This window comes from Phlebotomus papatasi, chromosome 2, assembly GCF_024763615.1.
Source record: "Phlebotomus papatasi isolate M1 chromosome 2, Ppap_2.1, whole genome shotgun sequence".
Taxonomy (NCBI): Eukaryota; Metazoa; Arthropoda; class Insecta; order Diptera; family Psychodidae; genus Phlebotomus; species Phlebotomus papatasi.
In genome coordinates this window covers 98725968-98739240 of record NC_077223.1, presented here as the reverse complement: position 1 = coordinate 98739240, position 13273 = coordinate 98725968, and the positions used below count along the sequence as shown (strand labels likewise).

General features: G+C 34.8%; 1 protein-coding gene across 1 annotated transcript; it reads left to right on the top strand.

Moving 5' to 3' along the window:
* The first annotated feature begins 10000 nt into the window (after positions 1-10000).
* Positions 10001-12046, top strand: LOC129800361 (uncharacterized). Its single transcript, XM_055844682.1, has 4 exons — positions 10001-10160; positions 10892-11022; positions 11081-11222; positions 11289-12046. The coding sequence occupies exons 1-4, from the start codon at positions 10030-10032 to the stop codon at positions 11980-11982; spliced, it is 1098 nt and encodes a 365-aa protein (XP_055700657.1). The 5' UTR covers positions 10001-10029; the 3' UTR covers positions 11983-12046.
* The last annotated feature ends 1227 nt before the right edge of the window (positions 12047-13273 follow it).

Genomic DNA, 13273 nt, shown 5'->3' with positions numbered 1-13273 from the left:
AAATAATTGAAATATCAACATTTTCGAGAAAAATGATTTTTATTTTTAAAGTATTAGGATTATATTGACCAATTCATCTGTGGACATACATCCCCATGGTATCTATAATGCTTATGGGTTTTATGCTCTGGAGTCTTAAAATTATTGAAAAAAATCACAGTGTTTACAACTACCCCAGTTTACTACTGCCCCAGTTCCCCCTACATTTTTAATAAACCGATACTAAGTTAAATTATTTCAAAAAATTATCTCAAGCCCGTATTAGATTAGTGGCGATTATGAGAAATTATGAAATTAGGTTAAAATAGAATTGCCATAGAGCTGATTAGATTAGCTCGGCAATCTTGCTCTCTCTCTTTTTGACTGGTCTAGCCCCAATAAAATGTAAAACCAAAAAAATACAACCAGAGAAAGGACATTTCCACCGTTTAGTCCTGGAGGTTGGAATCAGCGCTGAGACGGCGGTAGAGGCATGGGGGGTGGGAAAGATCAAGAATGAAATGAAATAAATTCAATTCATTTATCTATATCCCTCTCTCTAATGGCCTCTAGACACTAGAAAAATTTATGTCCATATTGAAGCAAATTCCCTACGCTTATGGAGGAAAAGCTCTTCAATATAGACATAAATTTCTATAATGTGTAGAAACCATAAGGGCCCACGCGGCTCACGTTTCAGTTGAATTTTGAATTTTTGAAGTTTCGAAACAGAACTACGTCATGCTATTAGTTCATTCGGTATTTTATTTGGGCGTTGAAACTACTTTAGAATAGACGGTCAAAGATAGAAACTTACGGTTTTGGTAAATCTAAATGTATCATGTTAATATTTTTATCGCTAAGAGCAGTGCTAATGACTAATAAGAAAAATAATTTTGTGCTAAAAATGATATATCCAGTTTAGGGGAACTGTGTCAAATTTCGATTTGGCTAGAATTTAGTGTAAAAATAACCACCGATTTGTGTATATTTTACATCAGATTTTTTTCAGTGTGCTTACAGTTGGGTTAAGAATTAACAAAAATTGTTCTAATAATTTCTGAATTCCATTGAAAAGACCTTTTTGGATAGCAGAATATCTGAAAGTTCCTTATTGTGGACCAATTTTAGGACAAAAGGGGTGGCAAAGCGTCTCAGGCTTTGCGAAATGCTCGAACTCGTGACTTAGATGCTATACCTTAAAAGTACTTTCGAATACATGCATCAGTAGCGGTGTTTGGATCTTTGTAGAATTAGATTATCATCTTTATTTCCTCTAATATAATTTTTTAAGAACTGCTTGGTGTGTAATATCGGACATAAGGTTTCTCGAAGTCCTTATTATATGGTACTCTACAAAGGCTTTCTTTCAGCATATTGTTCGTAGAGGCTATGCATAGTACACCTTCTCCAAAAATGTAGGGAATTTTTGAAACATACCAACACTAAGAGAAATTCGAAAAAATTAAAATAACATAATGGAAATGTTAATTTTACCCTGCAATATTGATCCAAAATCAGTGAAAATATTACCATTTTTAGGTGTTTTAGGAGTTAAAAGTACCCTTTTTCATGTTAATTTTACCCTTAATAAGGTGTAAAATTGACATTAAAAAATGTTGATAATAATATATTTTTACACCTAAAAAGTGTTAAATTTCTGAGGAAAAAATGTTAATCGCACCCTCTTTTCTTCTCAGTGAAGTGTCCGGTATTGCAAGCTGTATGAAATTTTGTACAGCTCCACTTTATTTAATTCGATGTTTTGGTACAGAAAAATAATTAACGTCGATCTAAAATTTGCACACTTGTATTCAATCATACTACTCAGCGTATTTAACTTTTTTGAATATTCAATATTCAATGAATTCATGTTTGAGATCAATCAATGAACCAGATTTACAGAATAGAGAATATTAAGAATTTTACCAAATATGTCAATGTAAAGAACATATTTTCTCCTAAAAATAAATTGAATAAAATTGGATCATTGAATAAAAAGGTCAGCAACTGAATGTCACGGTTGTAATTAATCATAACATTTGATAATAATAGCACATACGAAGTTGCCCTTTGAAAACACTAATCTAATCATTACAGAAACTTGGTAGTGTAATTATAATTTTCACAGAACTTTTATTGACAAGATAAATAGGACAATATTCATAGACACATTTTCGATGTGCTTTCATTGATAAGAATACCAAATAAAAATTACGTGCTCATATTTCGTGGTAATAAAGGAGGGCTAATAGGAATTCCATTAAATTCTATTTTCCTGAAGAAGGTGATGAAATTGCTCTTCGTCTATTGCAAAAGTAAATTATCTCACGTTTGATTCCTAGACTAATTAAATAACTGAATTCTATATCATTATCGTCTGAGAAATATGATCCTACAAATGCCTGAAAAGAAATTCTTTTATACCAAGAACATTGTCAAAGGTATTTTGAGAGAAAACTACAGTATATAAAAACTTTCCTTAGAAAAATCTTATTTCTCAATCTACTGTCGTAGCATCTTCACAAGAGTGTAAAGTAGAAAATTTAGTTCACTTACACCCGCTGGCCGTCTTTTTTTGTGCATCTACCTTTCTCGCAAGAATTCAACACTGCATATTTAGAGATTGTAGTTTAGCAAAGAGAAAACTACCATCAACGAACTTTCACACAAAACTGATTCACTTGAATGGATATCGGCCCTAAAAAAAAGACACATTAGGGTAGAAGCGAAGGAAAAACATATACTTTTCTCAGCAAAGTATTTTTGATTTTAGCCCACGGGTTGAAAGGTTTTGAGGTTATTCTCTCCAATTTCTCACCCCAAACTTGAAAAGTGCACACATTCTGATTCTAACAGAAATATCAGGAAGAAAAGCAGAGAAACGGTCAAACAAATTCGCATGATACTGTCAGCAAAATAAAACAGAAAATCAAACTCAGACTTAAAAAAATCTTATTTGCTCATTTTTGAGAACTAACTTGTTAAATACCTGTGAATATTAACAATTTTGATGTATTTTAATACAAAGAAATCCCTTTGAAAGCAAAACTTTGAAAGCTCCTTTCCGGGTTGTATGCCAAATATCCAAATTCCAATTCATGCGGTTTCATCGGTCCTAAATCCCGGAACTCCTTATCTATTGCTTTCTTGCTAAAATTTGAAACACTTTGACTATTGAAAAACGAAATGTTCCTGTGTCAAGATCTTAAATATACAGTACCCGTTTTCTAATTCGGATGATTTGAGAGACAATACACAGAAAAAACTATTTTGTAAAAATGTTCGTAAATGTTTGTGAATTCCTATGGGGGAGTTACGAAATGCTCGTAAATCGTATAACCCACATACAAGTTCGTAAAAGTTTGTACTTTTTCACAAACATTGTTCGTAACATAATCATTTGACGAACATTTTTTGTATTTTTACAAACATTTGTTCGTAAACACAAAAAAAATGTTCGTAAAATTTTGTCATTTGTTCGTAAATGTTCGACAAGACAACAAACATTTACGAATAAATGACAAAATTTTACGAACATTTTTTTGTGTGTTTACGAACATTTACGAACAAATGTTTGTAAAAATACAAAAAATGCTCGTCAAGTGATCATGTTACGAACAATGTTTGTGAAAAAGTACAAACTTTTACGAACATGTTTGTGGGTTATTCGATTCACGAGCATTTTGTAACTCCCCATATTAATTCACAAACATTTACTAACATTTTTACAAAATATTTTTTCTGTGTATGATAGATGTCCGCTTCGTAATCCGGATGGATTTTTTGCATTTGTTCAGCGTCTCGAAAATATAATACAAGGTTTTTTTGTAGAATTAGAATAAAAGTTTTAAAGAAGCCTAAAAAAACATAACTAGAGAATTCTAAACAACTTGATTTATTAAATCAAAAATTCACAAGTTAATTCATTCTCATTCCTGAACACACATGCACACATGACCTCAAAATTATTTTGAATGTAACCGTCGATATCTCGTCCGGATTACGCCGATCCGGATTAGAGAGCGGGCACTGTATTTTTGAATAATTTTACTAAGAATTTCAAATTCCCAGGCTCTTACTTTTACACTATTGAAGTCGCAATATAATAAAGTATGAATCATTTCGAAAAACGTAAAACAATTCTTCAATTTTATGTTAACCTAGAGGCTAAACGGTATAAGATAGCAACTCAGGGTCTTCAATGGCACTCCCCTTAAGTAGGTTCGATTCTCATACTTACGCTTTAAAAATCCAACTTAAATTGTAAGAAAGATACTAGAAAAGACGCAAGCGTTCGCGTGATAATAATAGTTGGAATGTAAGCATTCTTCTAACACCTTCACTTGCACCAAGATGGAGAGATGCAAAAGTTGCTTCATATCCTATTCTCCACTTTTTGTTGTGTACTTTGTCGTCTCCTAACAGATCGGGAAAATGCTTTCTCAAGTGTGTAATGGTGTCATAGCTGTAAGCCATTGAAGAGTGGAAAATGTTTCAAATACACTGAAGATAAGTTTCACGTTAGGCAATTTAACTTTTTTAATGACTGTCATTTTATTTTGCACATCCCTTCATGCATATCCATTGGAAAATTTTCACCAACACCTTCCAGCTAAATCATAGCACTTTTCCTCAACTTTCAATTTTTTTTTATTCCTCATCCCTCGAGGAGAGTGTATGGGAAAACTTTCACCCTTTTAGGGAGATACTTAGTTGCCCTTTTTCTTCGTATATCTCAATTTTCTCATCCACCCCCCTCCCCCCCCCATGAGGTTACCATCAATTTCTGGCAAATTTTTACACCATTTCATTCCATTTATACATGCCATTTCATCTCCTTACACTTGAAAGATGTCAGGGACAATTTCAAACGTTTTTTTTTCTTTTTCTTAAAAAAAAGTATCCCCAGTACCTTTTTTTCCATGATCTCAGTCAAGAGGGTACGAAAACAACATAGGAAAAGTAGTAAAGTGGTGGACTGAGGAAAAATGGAGCTTCTTCATCCTCTAAAAGTACCACAAGGAGTGGACGATGTTGAAAATGAAATGGTGCGTGAACAGTTTTATATCTTTCAAATGTCTCACAATTTTCACATGTTATATTACTATTTCTATATATACAATATATTAGGTGAGATTCTTAACAATCTCACCTACTATAATCCTAACAAAATTTCATGTCGTCCGATCGAGCTCAAACTTGGCCAAAATGTGTTTCAGCACTTCCTGATCACGAATATATATGTGGCTAATTTACGTTCCCGGCCGGCCGGCTGGCCGGCCGCTCTTTGGAGCTTAATAGCTCCTAAACTAAAAAAGATATCGACTTGGGGTTTTCGGCAAAGGTTATATATCGGGTGAAAATTGCAACTTGGTGCATTGACCCCCCACCCCCCACCCCTCCTTCCGCCATTTTGAAGACCCCCCTTTTTTTGTTTTCTCAATAGCTCCGCCCCTATGGCATCGAGCGGGCTCAAATTTTAGTATGTTATAGCTGGGCCTTAGAGCTTTCCATCAATACCAAACTTAAGGTCCCCCGACCCCCCTGACCCGAGCTATAAGGGTCCAAAAAAAATTTCTTAAAATGGCCATAACTCCGGTTCTAATTGTCAGAATTTAAAAAGTGAGGACTTTTTGGAAAGCTCTCGTGAAATGCCACTTCCCCTTCTAACATCGCAAGTTCATAAAACCACCGCTAGGGGCGCTTTTTTTAAAATGAAAATTTTTAAATCTTAAAAGTTAAATAACTCAAAAATTCCATTGTGCATCGGGCTGAAAATTTAGTATGTTGTAGCCGTTGATTATACCTATCAAACAAAAAAAACCTTAAGTCGATCCATAACCCCTGACCCGAGCTATAAGGGGTCAAAGTTCGAACATTGACCGGCCTCTATCTCCGGTTCTAATTAACATATCGACCTAAATTTTACCTTTTTGGTTTCGTCTCGATGAGCACTTTCAGATGGAAGTTCAAAAAGTCACTACAGGTGGCGCTGTGATAGCGTCAAAATTCATCGAAATTCAAAGTCACTTTTCTCAAAAACGGCATTGTGCAAGTTAATGAAATTTTAGTATGTTGTAGTCCAGTCTAGGACGTTTCCAAAATGGTGCGTATGCGTGCTGTGGTTTCAATAGAACCGGAGATATGAGGGGTCAAAGTTCACAAAATTCAAAAAATCATATCTCCGGTTCTATGTGACCGATTTTGATGAATGAGGGCTTAAACGAAAGATCTCACCAAATGCTACAACTTTCTAGAACATTTGAACTTTGTGGAACCAACACCAGGGGCGCCACAGTCGAAAAACCAATTTCAATATCACATAACCTCAATTATCTCGACTGTCGCTGAACCGATTTTGATGATTACTTCGACATAATTGTAGAGCACATTTGTCTCTACATTTCGTCCATACATCATTTTCCGCTCAGACTACGCTATCACTCCGATTTTGCCGTTTAAGTGTGAAAAAATTGATTTTTCCCATAATAACGCTTTGAAATCACTCAGATGCCAATTTGACTGCCTCTACTCCACCAAGACACTTAAAATAGGGTTTTAAATGGAAAGTCCCACAAAATACAACAATTCCTTGATATAGTTGAAGTTCAACAAATGACTACTTGGGGAACTCTGGATGAAAAAACGAGTTAAGAAACAAAAAACCTCGCTTATCTTGGCTTCTGAGTAATCGATGAGATCATGTTCTATAGGAAAATTATAGAGTACATTCTGGTCTACATTTCACCCATATATCACTTTTCTGTCACTCCATCCAAATCTTTGATATTTTGATTTAAATACAAAATTTGTATAATTTCACGAATTTGATTCAAGATAACTGAATGGCGTCTCCCAACTTCAGCTCTAAATCGAATTTGCATGCACTCCGAGTTAGCTCACGTTAAGAATCTCACCTACATAAGCCGGTTAGGATTATCTGTCCCTTTCTTATCCCATCTATGTAAATTATTTGGATGGCGAAGGAACATTACAAGAGAATATTTCTGCATTGCAATCAAATTTTCGATAAAAGAAGTCTCGAAAACTATATACAAAATGGTTAGGGGAAACTGGGGCACCACCAAACACGGGGTACCACCAAACACTGCGATTTTTTAATCGGATATTGGATATCAGAGGATAGGACCGATAGGAATTTATAGGCACTATAGGGATGCTTGTCCATTGAAGGAATGGTCGAGATAGTCCAAGTAGTTTAAAAATAAAAATTACTGTTTGGTGGTACCCCGTGTTTGGTGGTGCCCCAGTTTCCCCTAATTTGTCTTTTTTATGTTTAGTATTATACAATACGTACAATACACTATTTCTTCTTAATCCGAGACATTTTCTACTCAGTTATATAAATATACTAACAGTACCAACCAGATAATTTTTTTCCACTTACCCTCATGATTCTACGCTTTATTTTAAATATTTCATGTGGATGTTGAAATATAATTTGCGAAACTACACGGTAAAAACTTTTGGACACTGTCAAAAATATTGGAACAAGTTTTTCTTGGAACAAATTTTTTTGGAGTCGATTTGCACCTAAAAAAGATATTTTTTTTCCAAAAAGTTTTCTTTATAGTTTTGTTATGAAATGCAGTTACAATTTTGTTAGTTTTCTTTTGGAACCACTTTGATACAGTAGTGGAATGTGTACAAATTTGAGTTGATTTCGTTTTATACAAATTTGTTCCTGAAATTTGGAATAGAATTTGTTGCACTCGGTTGTTTTGTTCCCTCTGTCAGGAGCAAATTGGTACATATTATTATATATACCAGAGGCCCATCAAGCCTAATAGAAAGTGAAGATATTTTTCAGTTTTCCCTGTAAAAATTTTGCATTATTGCACCGCGACTTAAACAAATTTGCTCGTAGTTCTTGTAGTATTTCGACGATCATTTATGAAATATGTATTTTTAGATAGCTTTCAATGCACGATTTCGAAATATATTAGACTGATAAGTCAATTCTCTTTAAGAAAAAACTTGCCAATGCTCTTCAGTGTCTCTATGCAAAAACGTATGGAAAAATGAAATGTCGAGAGGCCCCTGTCTGTAACATATTTGTTCCAAAAATTTTCGGTGTCCGTGGACGAGGTAATTTTTGGAATGAAATTGTTACTCATATGGGGAATCTTTTTGTTCCCATTGTTGGGAACAAATCCGTGTAAGTGATTTCGTCTTACAGTTAAGGCCTATACTTCAGTCAAGATGAATTTCGGTGGCGAAAGTTCAAAAGGAACATCAAATAAAAATCAACTTAAGAGTGTTTTATACAGACGCGTTCATGACGAAATCTCATATGCGAGTGCTGGCAGCAGGAGGGGTAGGGAATCTCGAATTAAAAAAGTGAAACCATGTAGCATGAGAATTGCCACAGATTTGGCGTCCTCTTCGCTTCGTTGGTGACGGCTGACTTAGTGAGAGGATGGATACGATTTTATACTAAACGAGCTATTTATTGGAACAAATTCGTTACGAATACTGGTATTTTTTGTTCCTCCTAGAAGGTACAAATTTGTTCCAAAAATTTTCACTGTCCGTGGACGAGCTACATTTTGGAACAAATTCGTTACTAATATTGGGTATCTTTTTGAGTCTCGTATAAGGAACAAGATTGTGCCAAAAATTATGGTGTCCGTGGACGAGCTAATATTTGGAATAAATATGTGTCGAAGTTTTTATTGTGTAAAGAGAAGTCCTATAAAATTTAAGAAATAAATCTAATCAATCTAGAAAAGGATTCCCCAGGAAAGCTAGGCAAGCCATTGTGAGAAGGCGTCGACCTCTATGCAGACCTAGGACATGGTGGCTGAATCAAATTCAGAATCTTGCCTTGGAACGCCTTGGGATCGAACCCGAACATCTTCATGAAGTTGCGGAGGATCGACAAGCATGAGCTGCTAATTTGGATGTCATGGGCCCGCGACCCCAATAGGAATAAGCTGTGGAAAATGAATGAATGAAAAAAATCTAATCAATCTACTGCCCTATATAGACTTACGGCTTCAACCAAGCAACGACTTAGTGGGGAAATGATGTGAATGTAGTCTAATCTTCATTTAAATTATACTAATTACGTTAAGCCGTCTCTCGGCTTAAGTCGCAGGTGTGTCCAGAACATACAATTACCTTATTTGCTTCGCCACTTCTCTTCAAGTTTGTATGATGAACTTGTGTTCAAATCTACTAAACCATCATAACGAATTTGGGAATTCTTTACAACAATTTAAGCTTGGAGTAAGGACATTTCAAATCAACCCAAAATTAAGTCAATTGCTTTAGAATCCATGCTTTCTAAAAAAAAAGCTCTTTAACCGTTGACCATGAAAAGGTTAAAATTAAAAGATTTACCATTCACAAGAATCTGTTTCTCCGTGATTTTTTGTAGACTAAAAATTCAGTATCTCACTTAGCTCACCAAAAAACTTCTTCAAATCGAGCGCGAGCAACTCCTGAAGCCAGCAGAGAGCCAAGAAGAGTGAAACCTAATCCTGGATTATACCATTACTCCGCTTAATGAGTTTGGGAATGGTTGAACTGATGGATGAACATTTATGAACTCTAAACACTAAAGAATAATGTATGTCCAGTCCATATGTTTTTCCTAGTTCCAGTTTTCCTAGTCAAGCATAAGATATTTGCTTCAATATGATCATAAATTTCTCTATGGTGTAGACGGCCATTAGTGAAGTTATATTGATGGGGAGTAACCCCTAGAAGATAGCACTGGGGATTGGAGATAGTCAATCTTGAAAGATATTGACTTTTCTTTTTATCTTCAAAAAAAAATAATTCTATACATCACGGCAATAAATCATGTTGATTGATATGAATTTTTAAAAATGCATGACACTTGCAAGAATTAATAAACAAGATTATTTTCTAAGTGGATTCCCCGCAATCGGTAAAACAAGCAATTATCATATGGAGTTGATAAACCTGATAATATTGTATAACTTATCTTTTGTCTGAGTTTCTGAGACAATAATGTAAGTACAATGGGAACTGATCTTCAGTTTAAGTTCAGCAGCAATGGAGTTCGTAAGCGTGGATGATTTTAAAGAGAAGGCTTGTAGTTTACTTCCAAATGGAATTTTGGATTACTACCAAAGTGGTGCTGGTGATGAATTTACACTTCGACTAAATGAATCTGCATTTGATAAGTAAAACTTAAATCGTTTTATCTCAATGTTTTTTATTCCTGTATGTAAGGTAAAGTACCCTGTAGTCGGCCGGTTTCTCAACTCGGCCAGTGCGACTATTTATTCAATTTACTTAAATTTGTTATAATAATGGTCTTACCGATTTAACATTATAAGGTGTAGTATATTATATATAAAGTAAATCAGTGAAAATTTCATAGAAATTGACTATAAAACGTTAAAAAATTGGTTAAATAATTCAACTGGCCGGGTTGAGGATCCGGCCGACTAGAGGGTACTTAACCTTAGAAGAATAAAAAACAGATAATAGTTACATGTTTAATAATAATTATTAAAATTATTCGAACCCGCAACCCTTGGCTTAGACAGCGAACAATTTTCATTCAAATCCATTATTGTATCTCAAACTTACAAGGGATTAAATCATGGGAGTTCAATCATATTACGAAAACACTCGTTTCAGCTCCTTTTTTGGCTAAATGGTTAGCCATATAAGGATGATTGGGTCACAGGTGACCTAAAAAATATCCTACGACCATTTCATTCTAAAGTTAATAGATCAGAAAAATTTATTTTTTCTTAGCCCTCATTTTTTTACGTTCTCGTCTTCAAATGAATAAAAAAATGGAATAGACTTCCAAGTAGAGTTTTTGGAACAATAAATTCATGCATGTATTTGACTTAAATATTTTATAATTTTTCTATCCTATATTTGGGAACTAATTTATCAGGATCCGAATTAGGCCACGATACTTGAATGATGTTTCCAAAAGGACAACCCAAACTAGGGTTATGGGACTCGATCTTGATATGCCCGTGGCAATAGCTCCTACTGCAATGCAGAAAATGGCACATCCTGAAGGTACAGTTTAAAAATTTCAGCATACACTTGAGGTAAATTTGCTATCGGCATTGTCTAGGTGAAGTTGCTAACGCCAGAGCAGCTGCTTCTGCAGGGGTTCTCTTTATCTTGAGCACAATTACAACGTCTTCAATTGAAGAGATTGCTGAAGCTACTCCTGAGAGTGATAAATGGTTTCAATTGTACATATTCCGGGACAGGTTAGTTGATATTGAAGTTCCATTTCTTATACTATATACATAATACTGATTATTGTATTATTGTAGGGAAATTACGAAGAGTCTGATAAGACGAGCTGAAAAATGTGGTTTCAAAGCCATTGTTTTGACTGTTGATAATTCTGTTTTTGGTATACGAAGGAAAGATATCAGGAATAACTTTTCAATGCCGTCTAATCTGAAACTGGCTAATTTTGTTGGTGATAGAGCAACAGGTATTGGCAATACCAATGATGGGCCTGGTGTTATGGAATACGTCAAAAAAGAGTACGATGACTCAATAACATGGGAAGATCTCAAATGGCTAGTCAAGTTCACTAACCTGCCTATCATTGTAAAGGGAATTCTAACTGCTGAAGACGCTGTTATCGCTGTTAGATGTGGTTGTAAGGGCATTATTGTTTCTAACCATGGAGCTCGACAGTTGGACGGTATTCCTGCTACCATCGAAGCTCTTCCGGAAATTGTAGCTGCTGTGGGGCATAAGGTTACCGTGATGATGGATAGTGGTATCAGACAAGGAACGGATGTGTTCAAGGCACTAGCTCTTGGAGCTAAATTGGTCTTTATTGGTCGTCCAGCAATTTGGGGCTTAACTGTTGCTGGACAGCAGGGAGTCGAGGATGTCTTAAGGATTATCAAGAACGAATTCGAAACCTGCATGGGCCTTGCAGGATGTTCAGCAGTTTCAGATATAACCAAGAAACATGTAGTTCACGAAAGTTTCTACAGTAAGCTGTAAATCAGGAATTCCAATTAAGTTGTTATCTTGAAATTAATTAATTCAAATAAATCAATTTTTGGAATTCCTGAGTGATTCATGCAGTAGAAAATGGTCGTCCCCTAGGTTTCAAGACAAACAATATCCAATTACTACACTTCCTCAATGCTACCTTAACTTTTGAGTCCAAGTGTGTGCTACATTTTGAGTGAGTTTTCATTGTCCAATGATGCAAATTCTCAACCACAAGCGACAAAAGCGGGCTGGTGAGTATTAATTAAAAGTTGCAAGCACACATCATCAAATTTTCCTCGGTAAAATCATAATGTTTTACAATTAATAGTTTTCACAACACTGAGCATATATTTACACTGTTGCGGAAAACTTTCACAATATGACATTTTATTTGTTGTCCAAATGTATACTTTCTACCACTTATTTCTATGCAGTCCCACCCATTCTAAGGTTGGGATTTTCTGCAGAATGTCTCATAGAGAGCCACCCACTTGACTTCCATGGATGGCAGAGTTGAACCATTCAATGAACAAATCTCACTGTAGTACTGGCTTATGTGTAATTTTCGTGGTATGGAAAATATGCAAATAATCAACATTAAATACACTCTGAGGGGATATTGTGGAATTTTGCGCATTCATTTTATCCACTTCTTTTCTCCATTTCCTTTTTTCCCTTACTTTCACCATTGTGGCGGGTGAAGGGAATATTTGAAAAGTGGCATATGGATTATAAACATCTCTCTCTCTAAAACCCTCATTGTTTTACCCCCTGCAACTTCACAAATTTCACTTAATTCTAATATTTTCTTCCATCAGGTATATTTCTTCAAATTTTATTTTACTTTTAATTATCGTAGAATATTTAATAACTTCACAAGAAATTAAAACTTACAAGTTTATCCATGTTTCCTTATGTTTGAAATAAGTAATAAGTTTATATTTTATCATTATTATTATACTCTATAACTTTTTTTTGTGTCCTGTAGGGGAATTCTGTAATTTTCGTGGCATTATCACGCGTAAGTTCGAAACCTGACAATGTCATTCGAGCTTTTTTGTCATATCATATGAGTTAGAAAATGCAATTCATTGAATTTTTAATGAAATCCCTTGATGATTTTATGAAAATACAGTACGTCTTGGTTGATTTGTTTAACAAAATTCATTGTCATTTGAAATGCCAGAAATCTTAAATATGTGACTTCTGACAATGTCACGTGAGATGAAATGGCAATGTCACGGCTACAGAATCGCATTTTCGAATAAGATTCGAACCCGATTTGTCATATGGCATT

Excerpts from the sequence above, each read along its gene's own strand:
- LOC129800361 (XM_055844682.1), top strand. The coding sequence starts at position 10,030 with ATGGAGTTCGTAAGCGTGGATGATTTTAAAGAGAAGGCTTGTAGTTTA. Across the intron at positions 10,161-10,891 it reads AATGAATCTGCATTTGATAA|GATCCGAATTAGGCCACGAT; the intron begins GTAAAACTTAAA and ends CTAATTTATCAG. Across the intron at positions 11,023-11,080 it reads GAAAATGGCACATCCTGAAG|GTGAAGTTGCTAACGCCAGA; the intron begins GTACAGTTTAAA and ends GGCATTGTCTAG.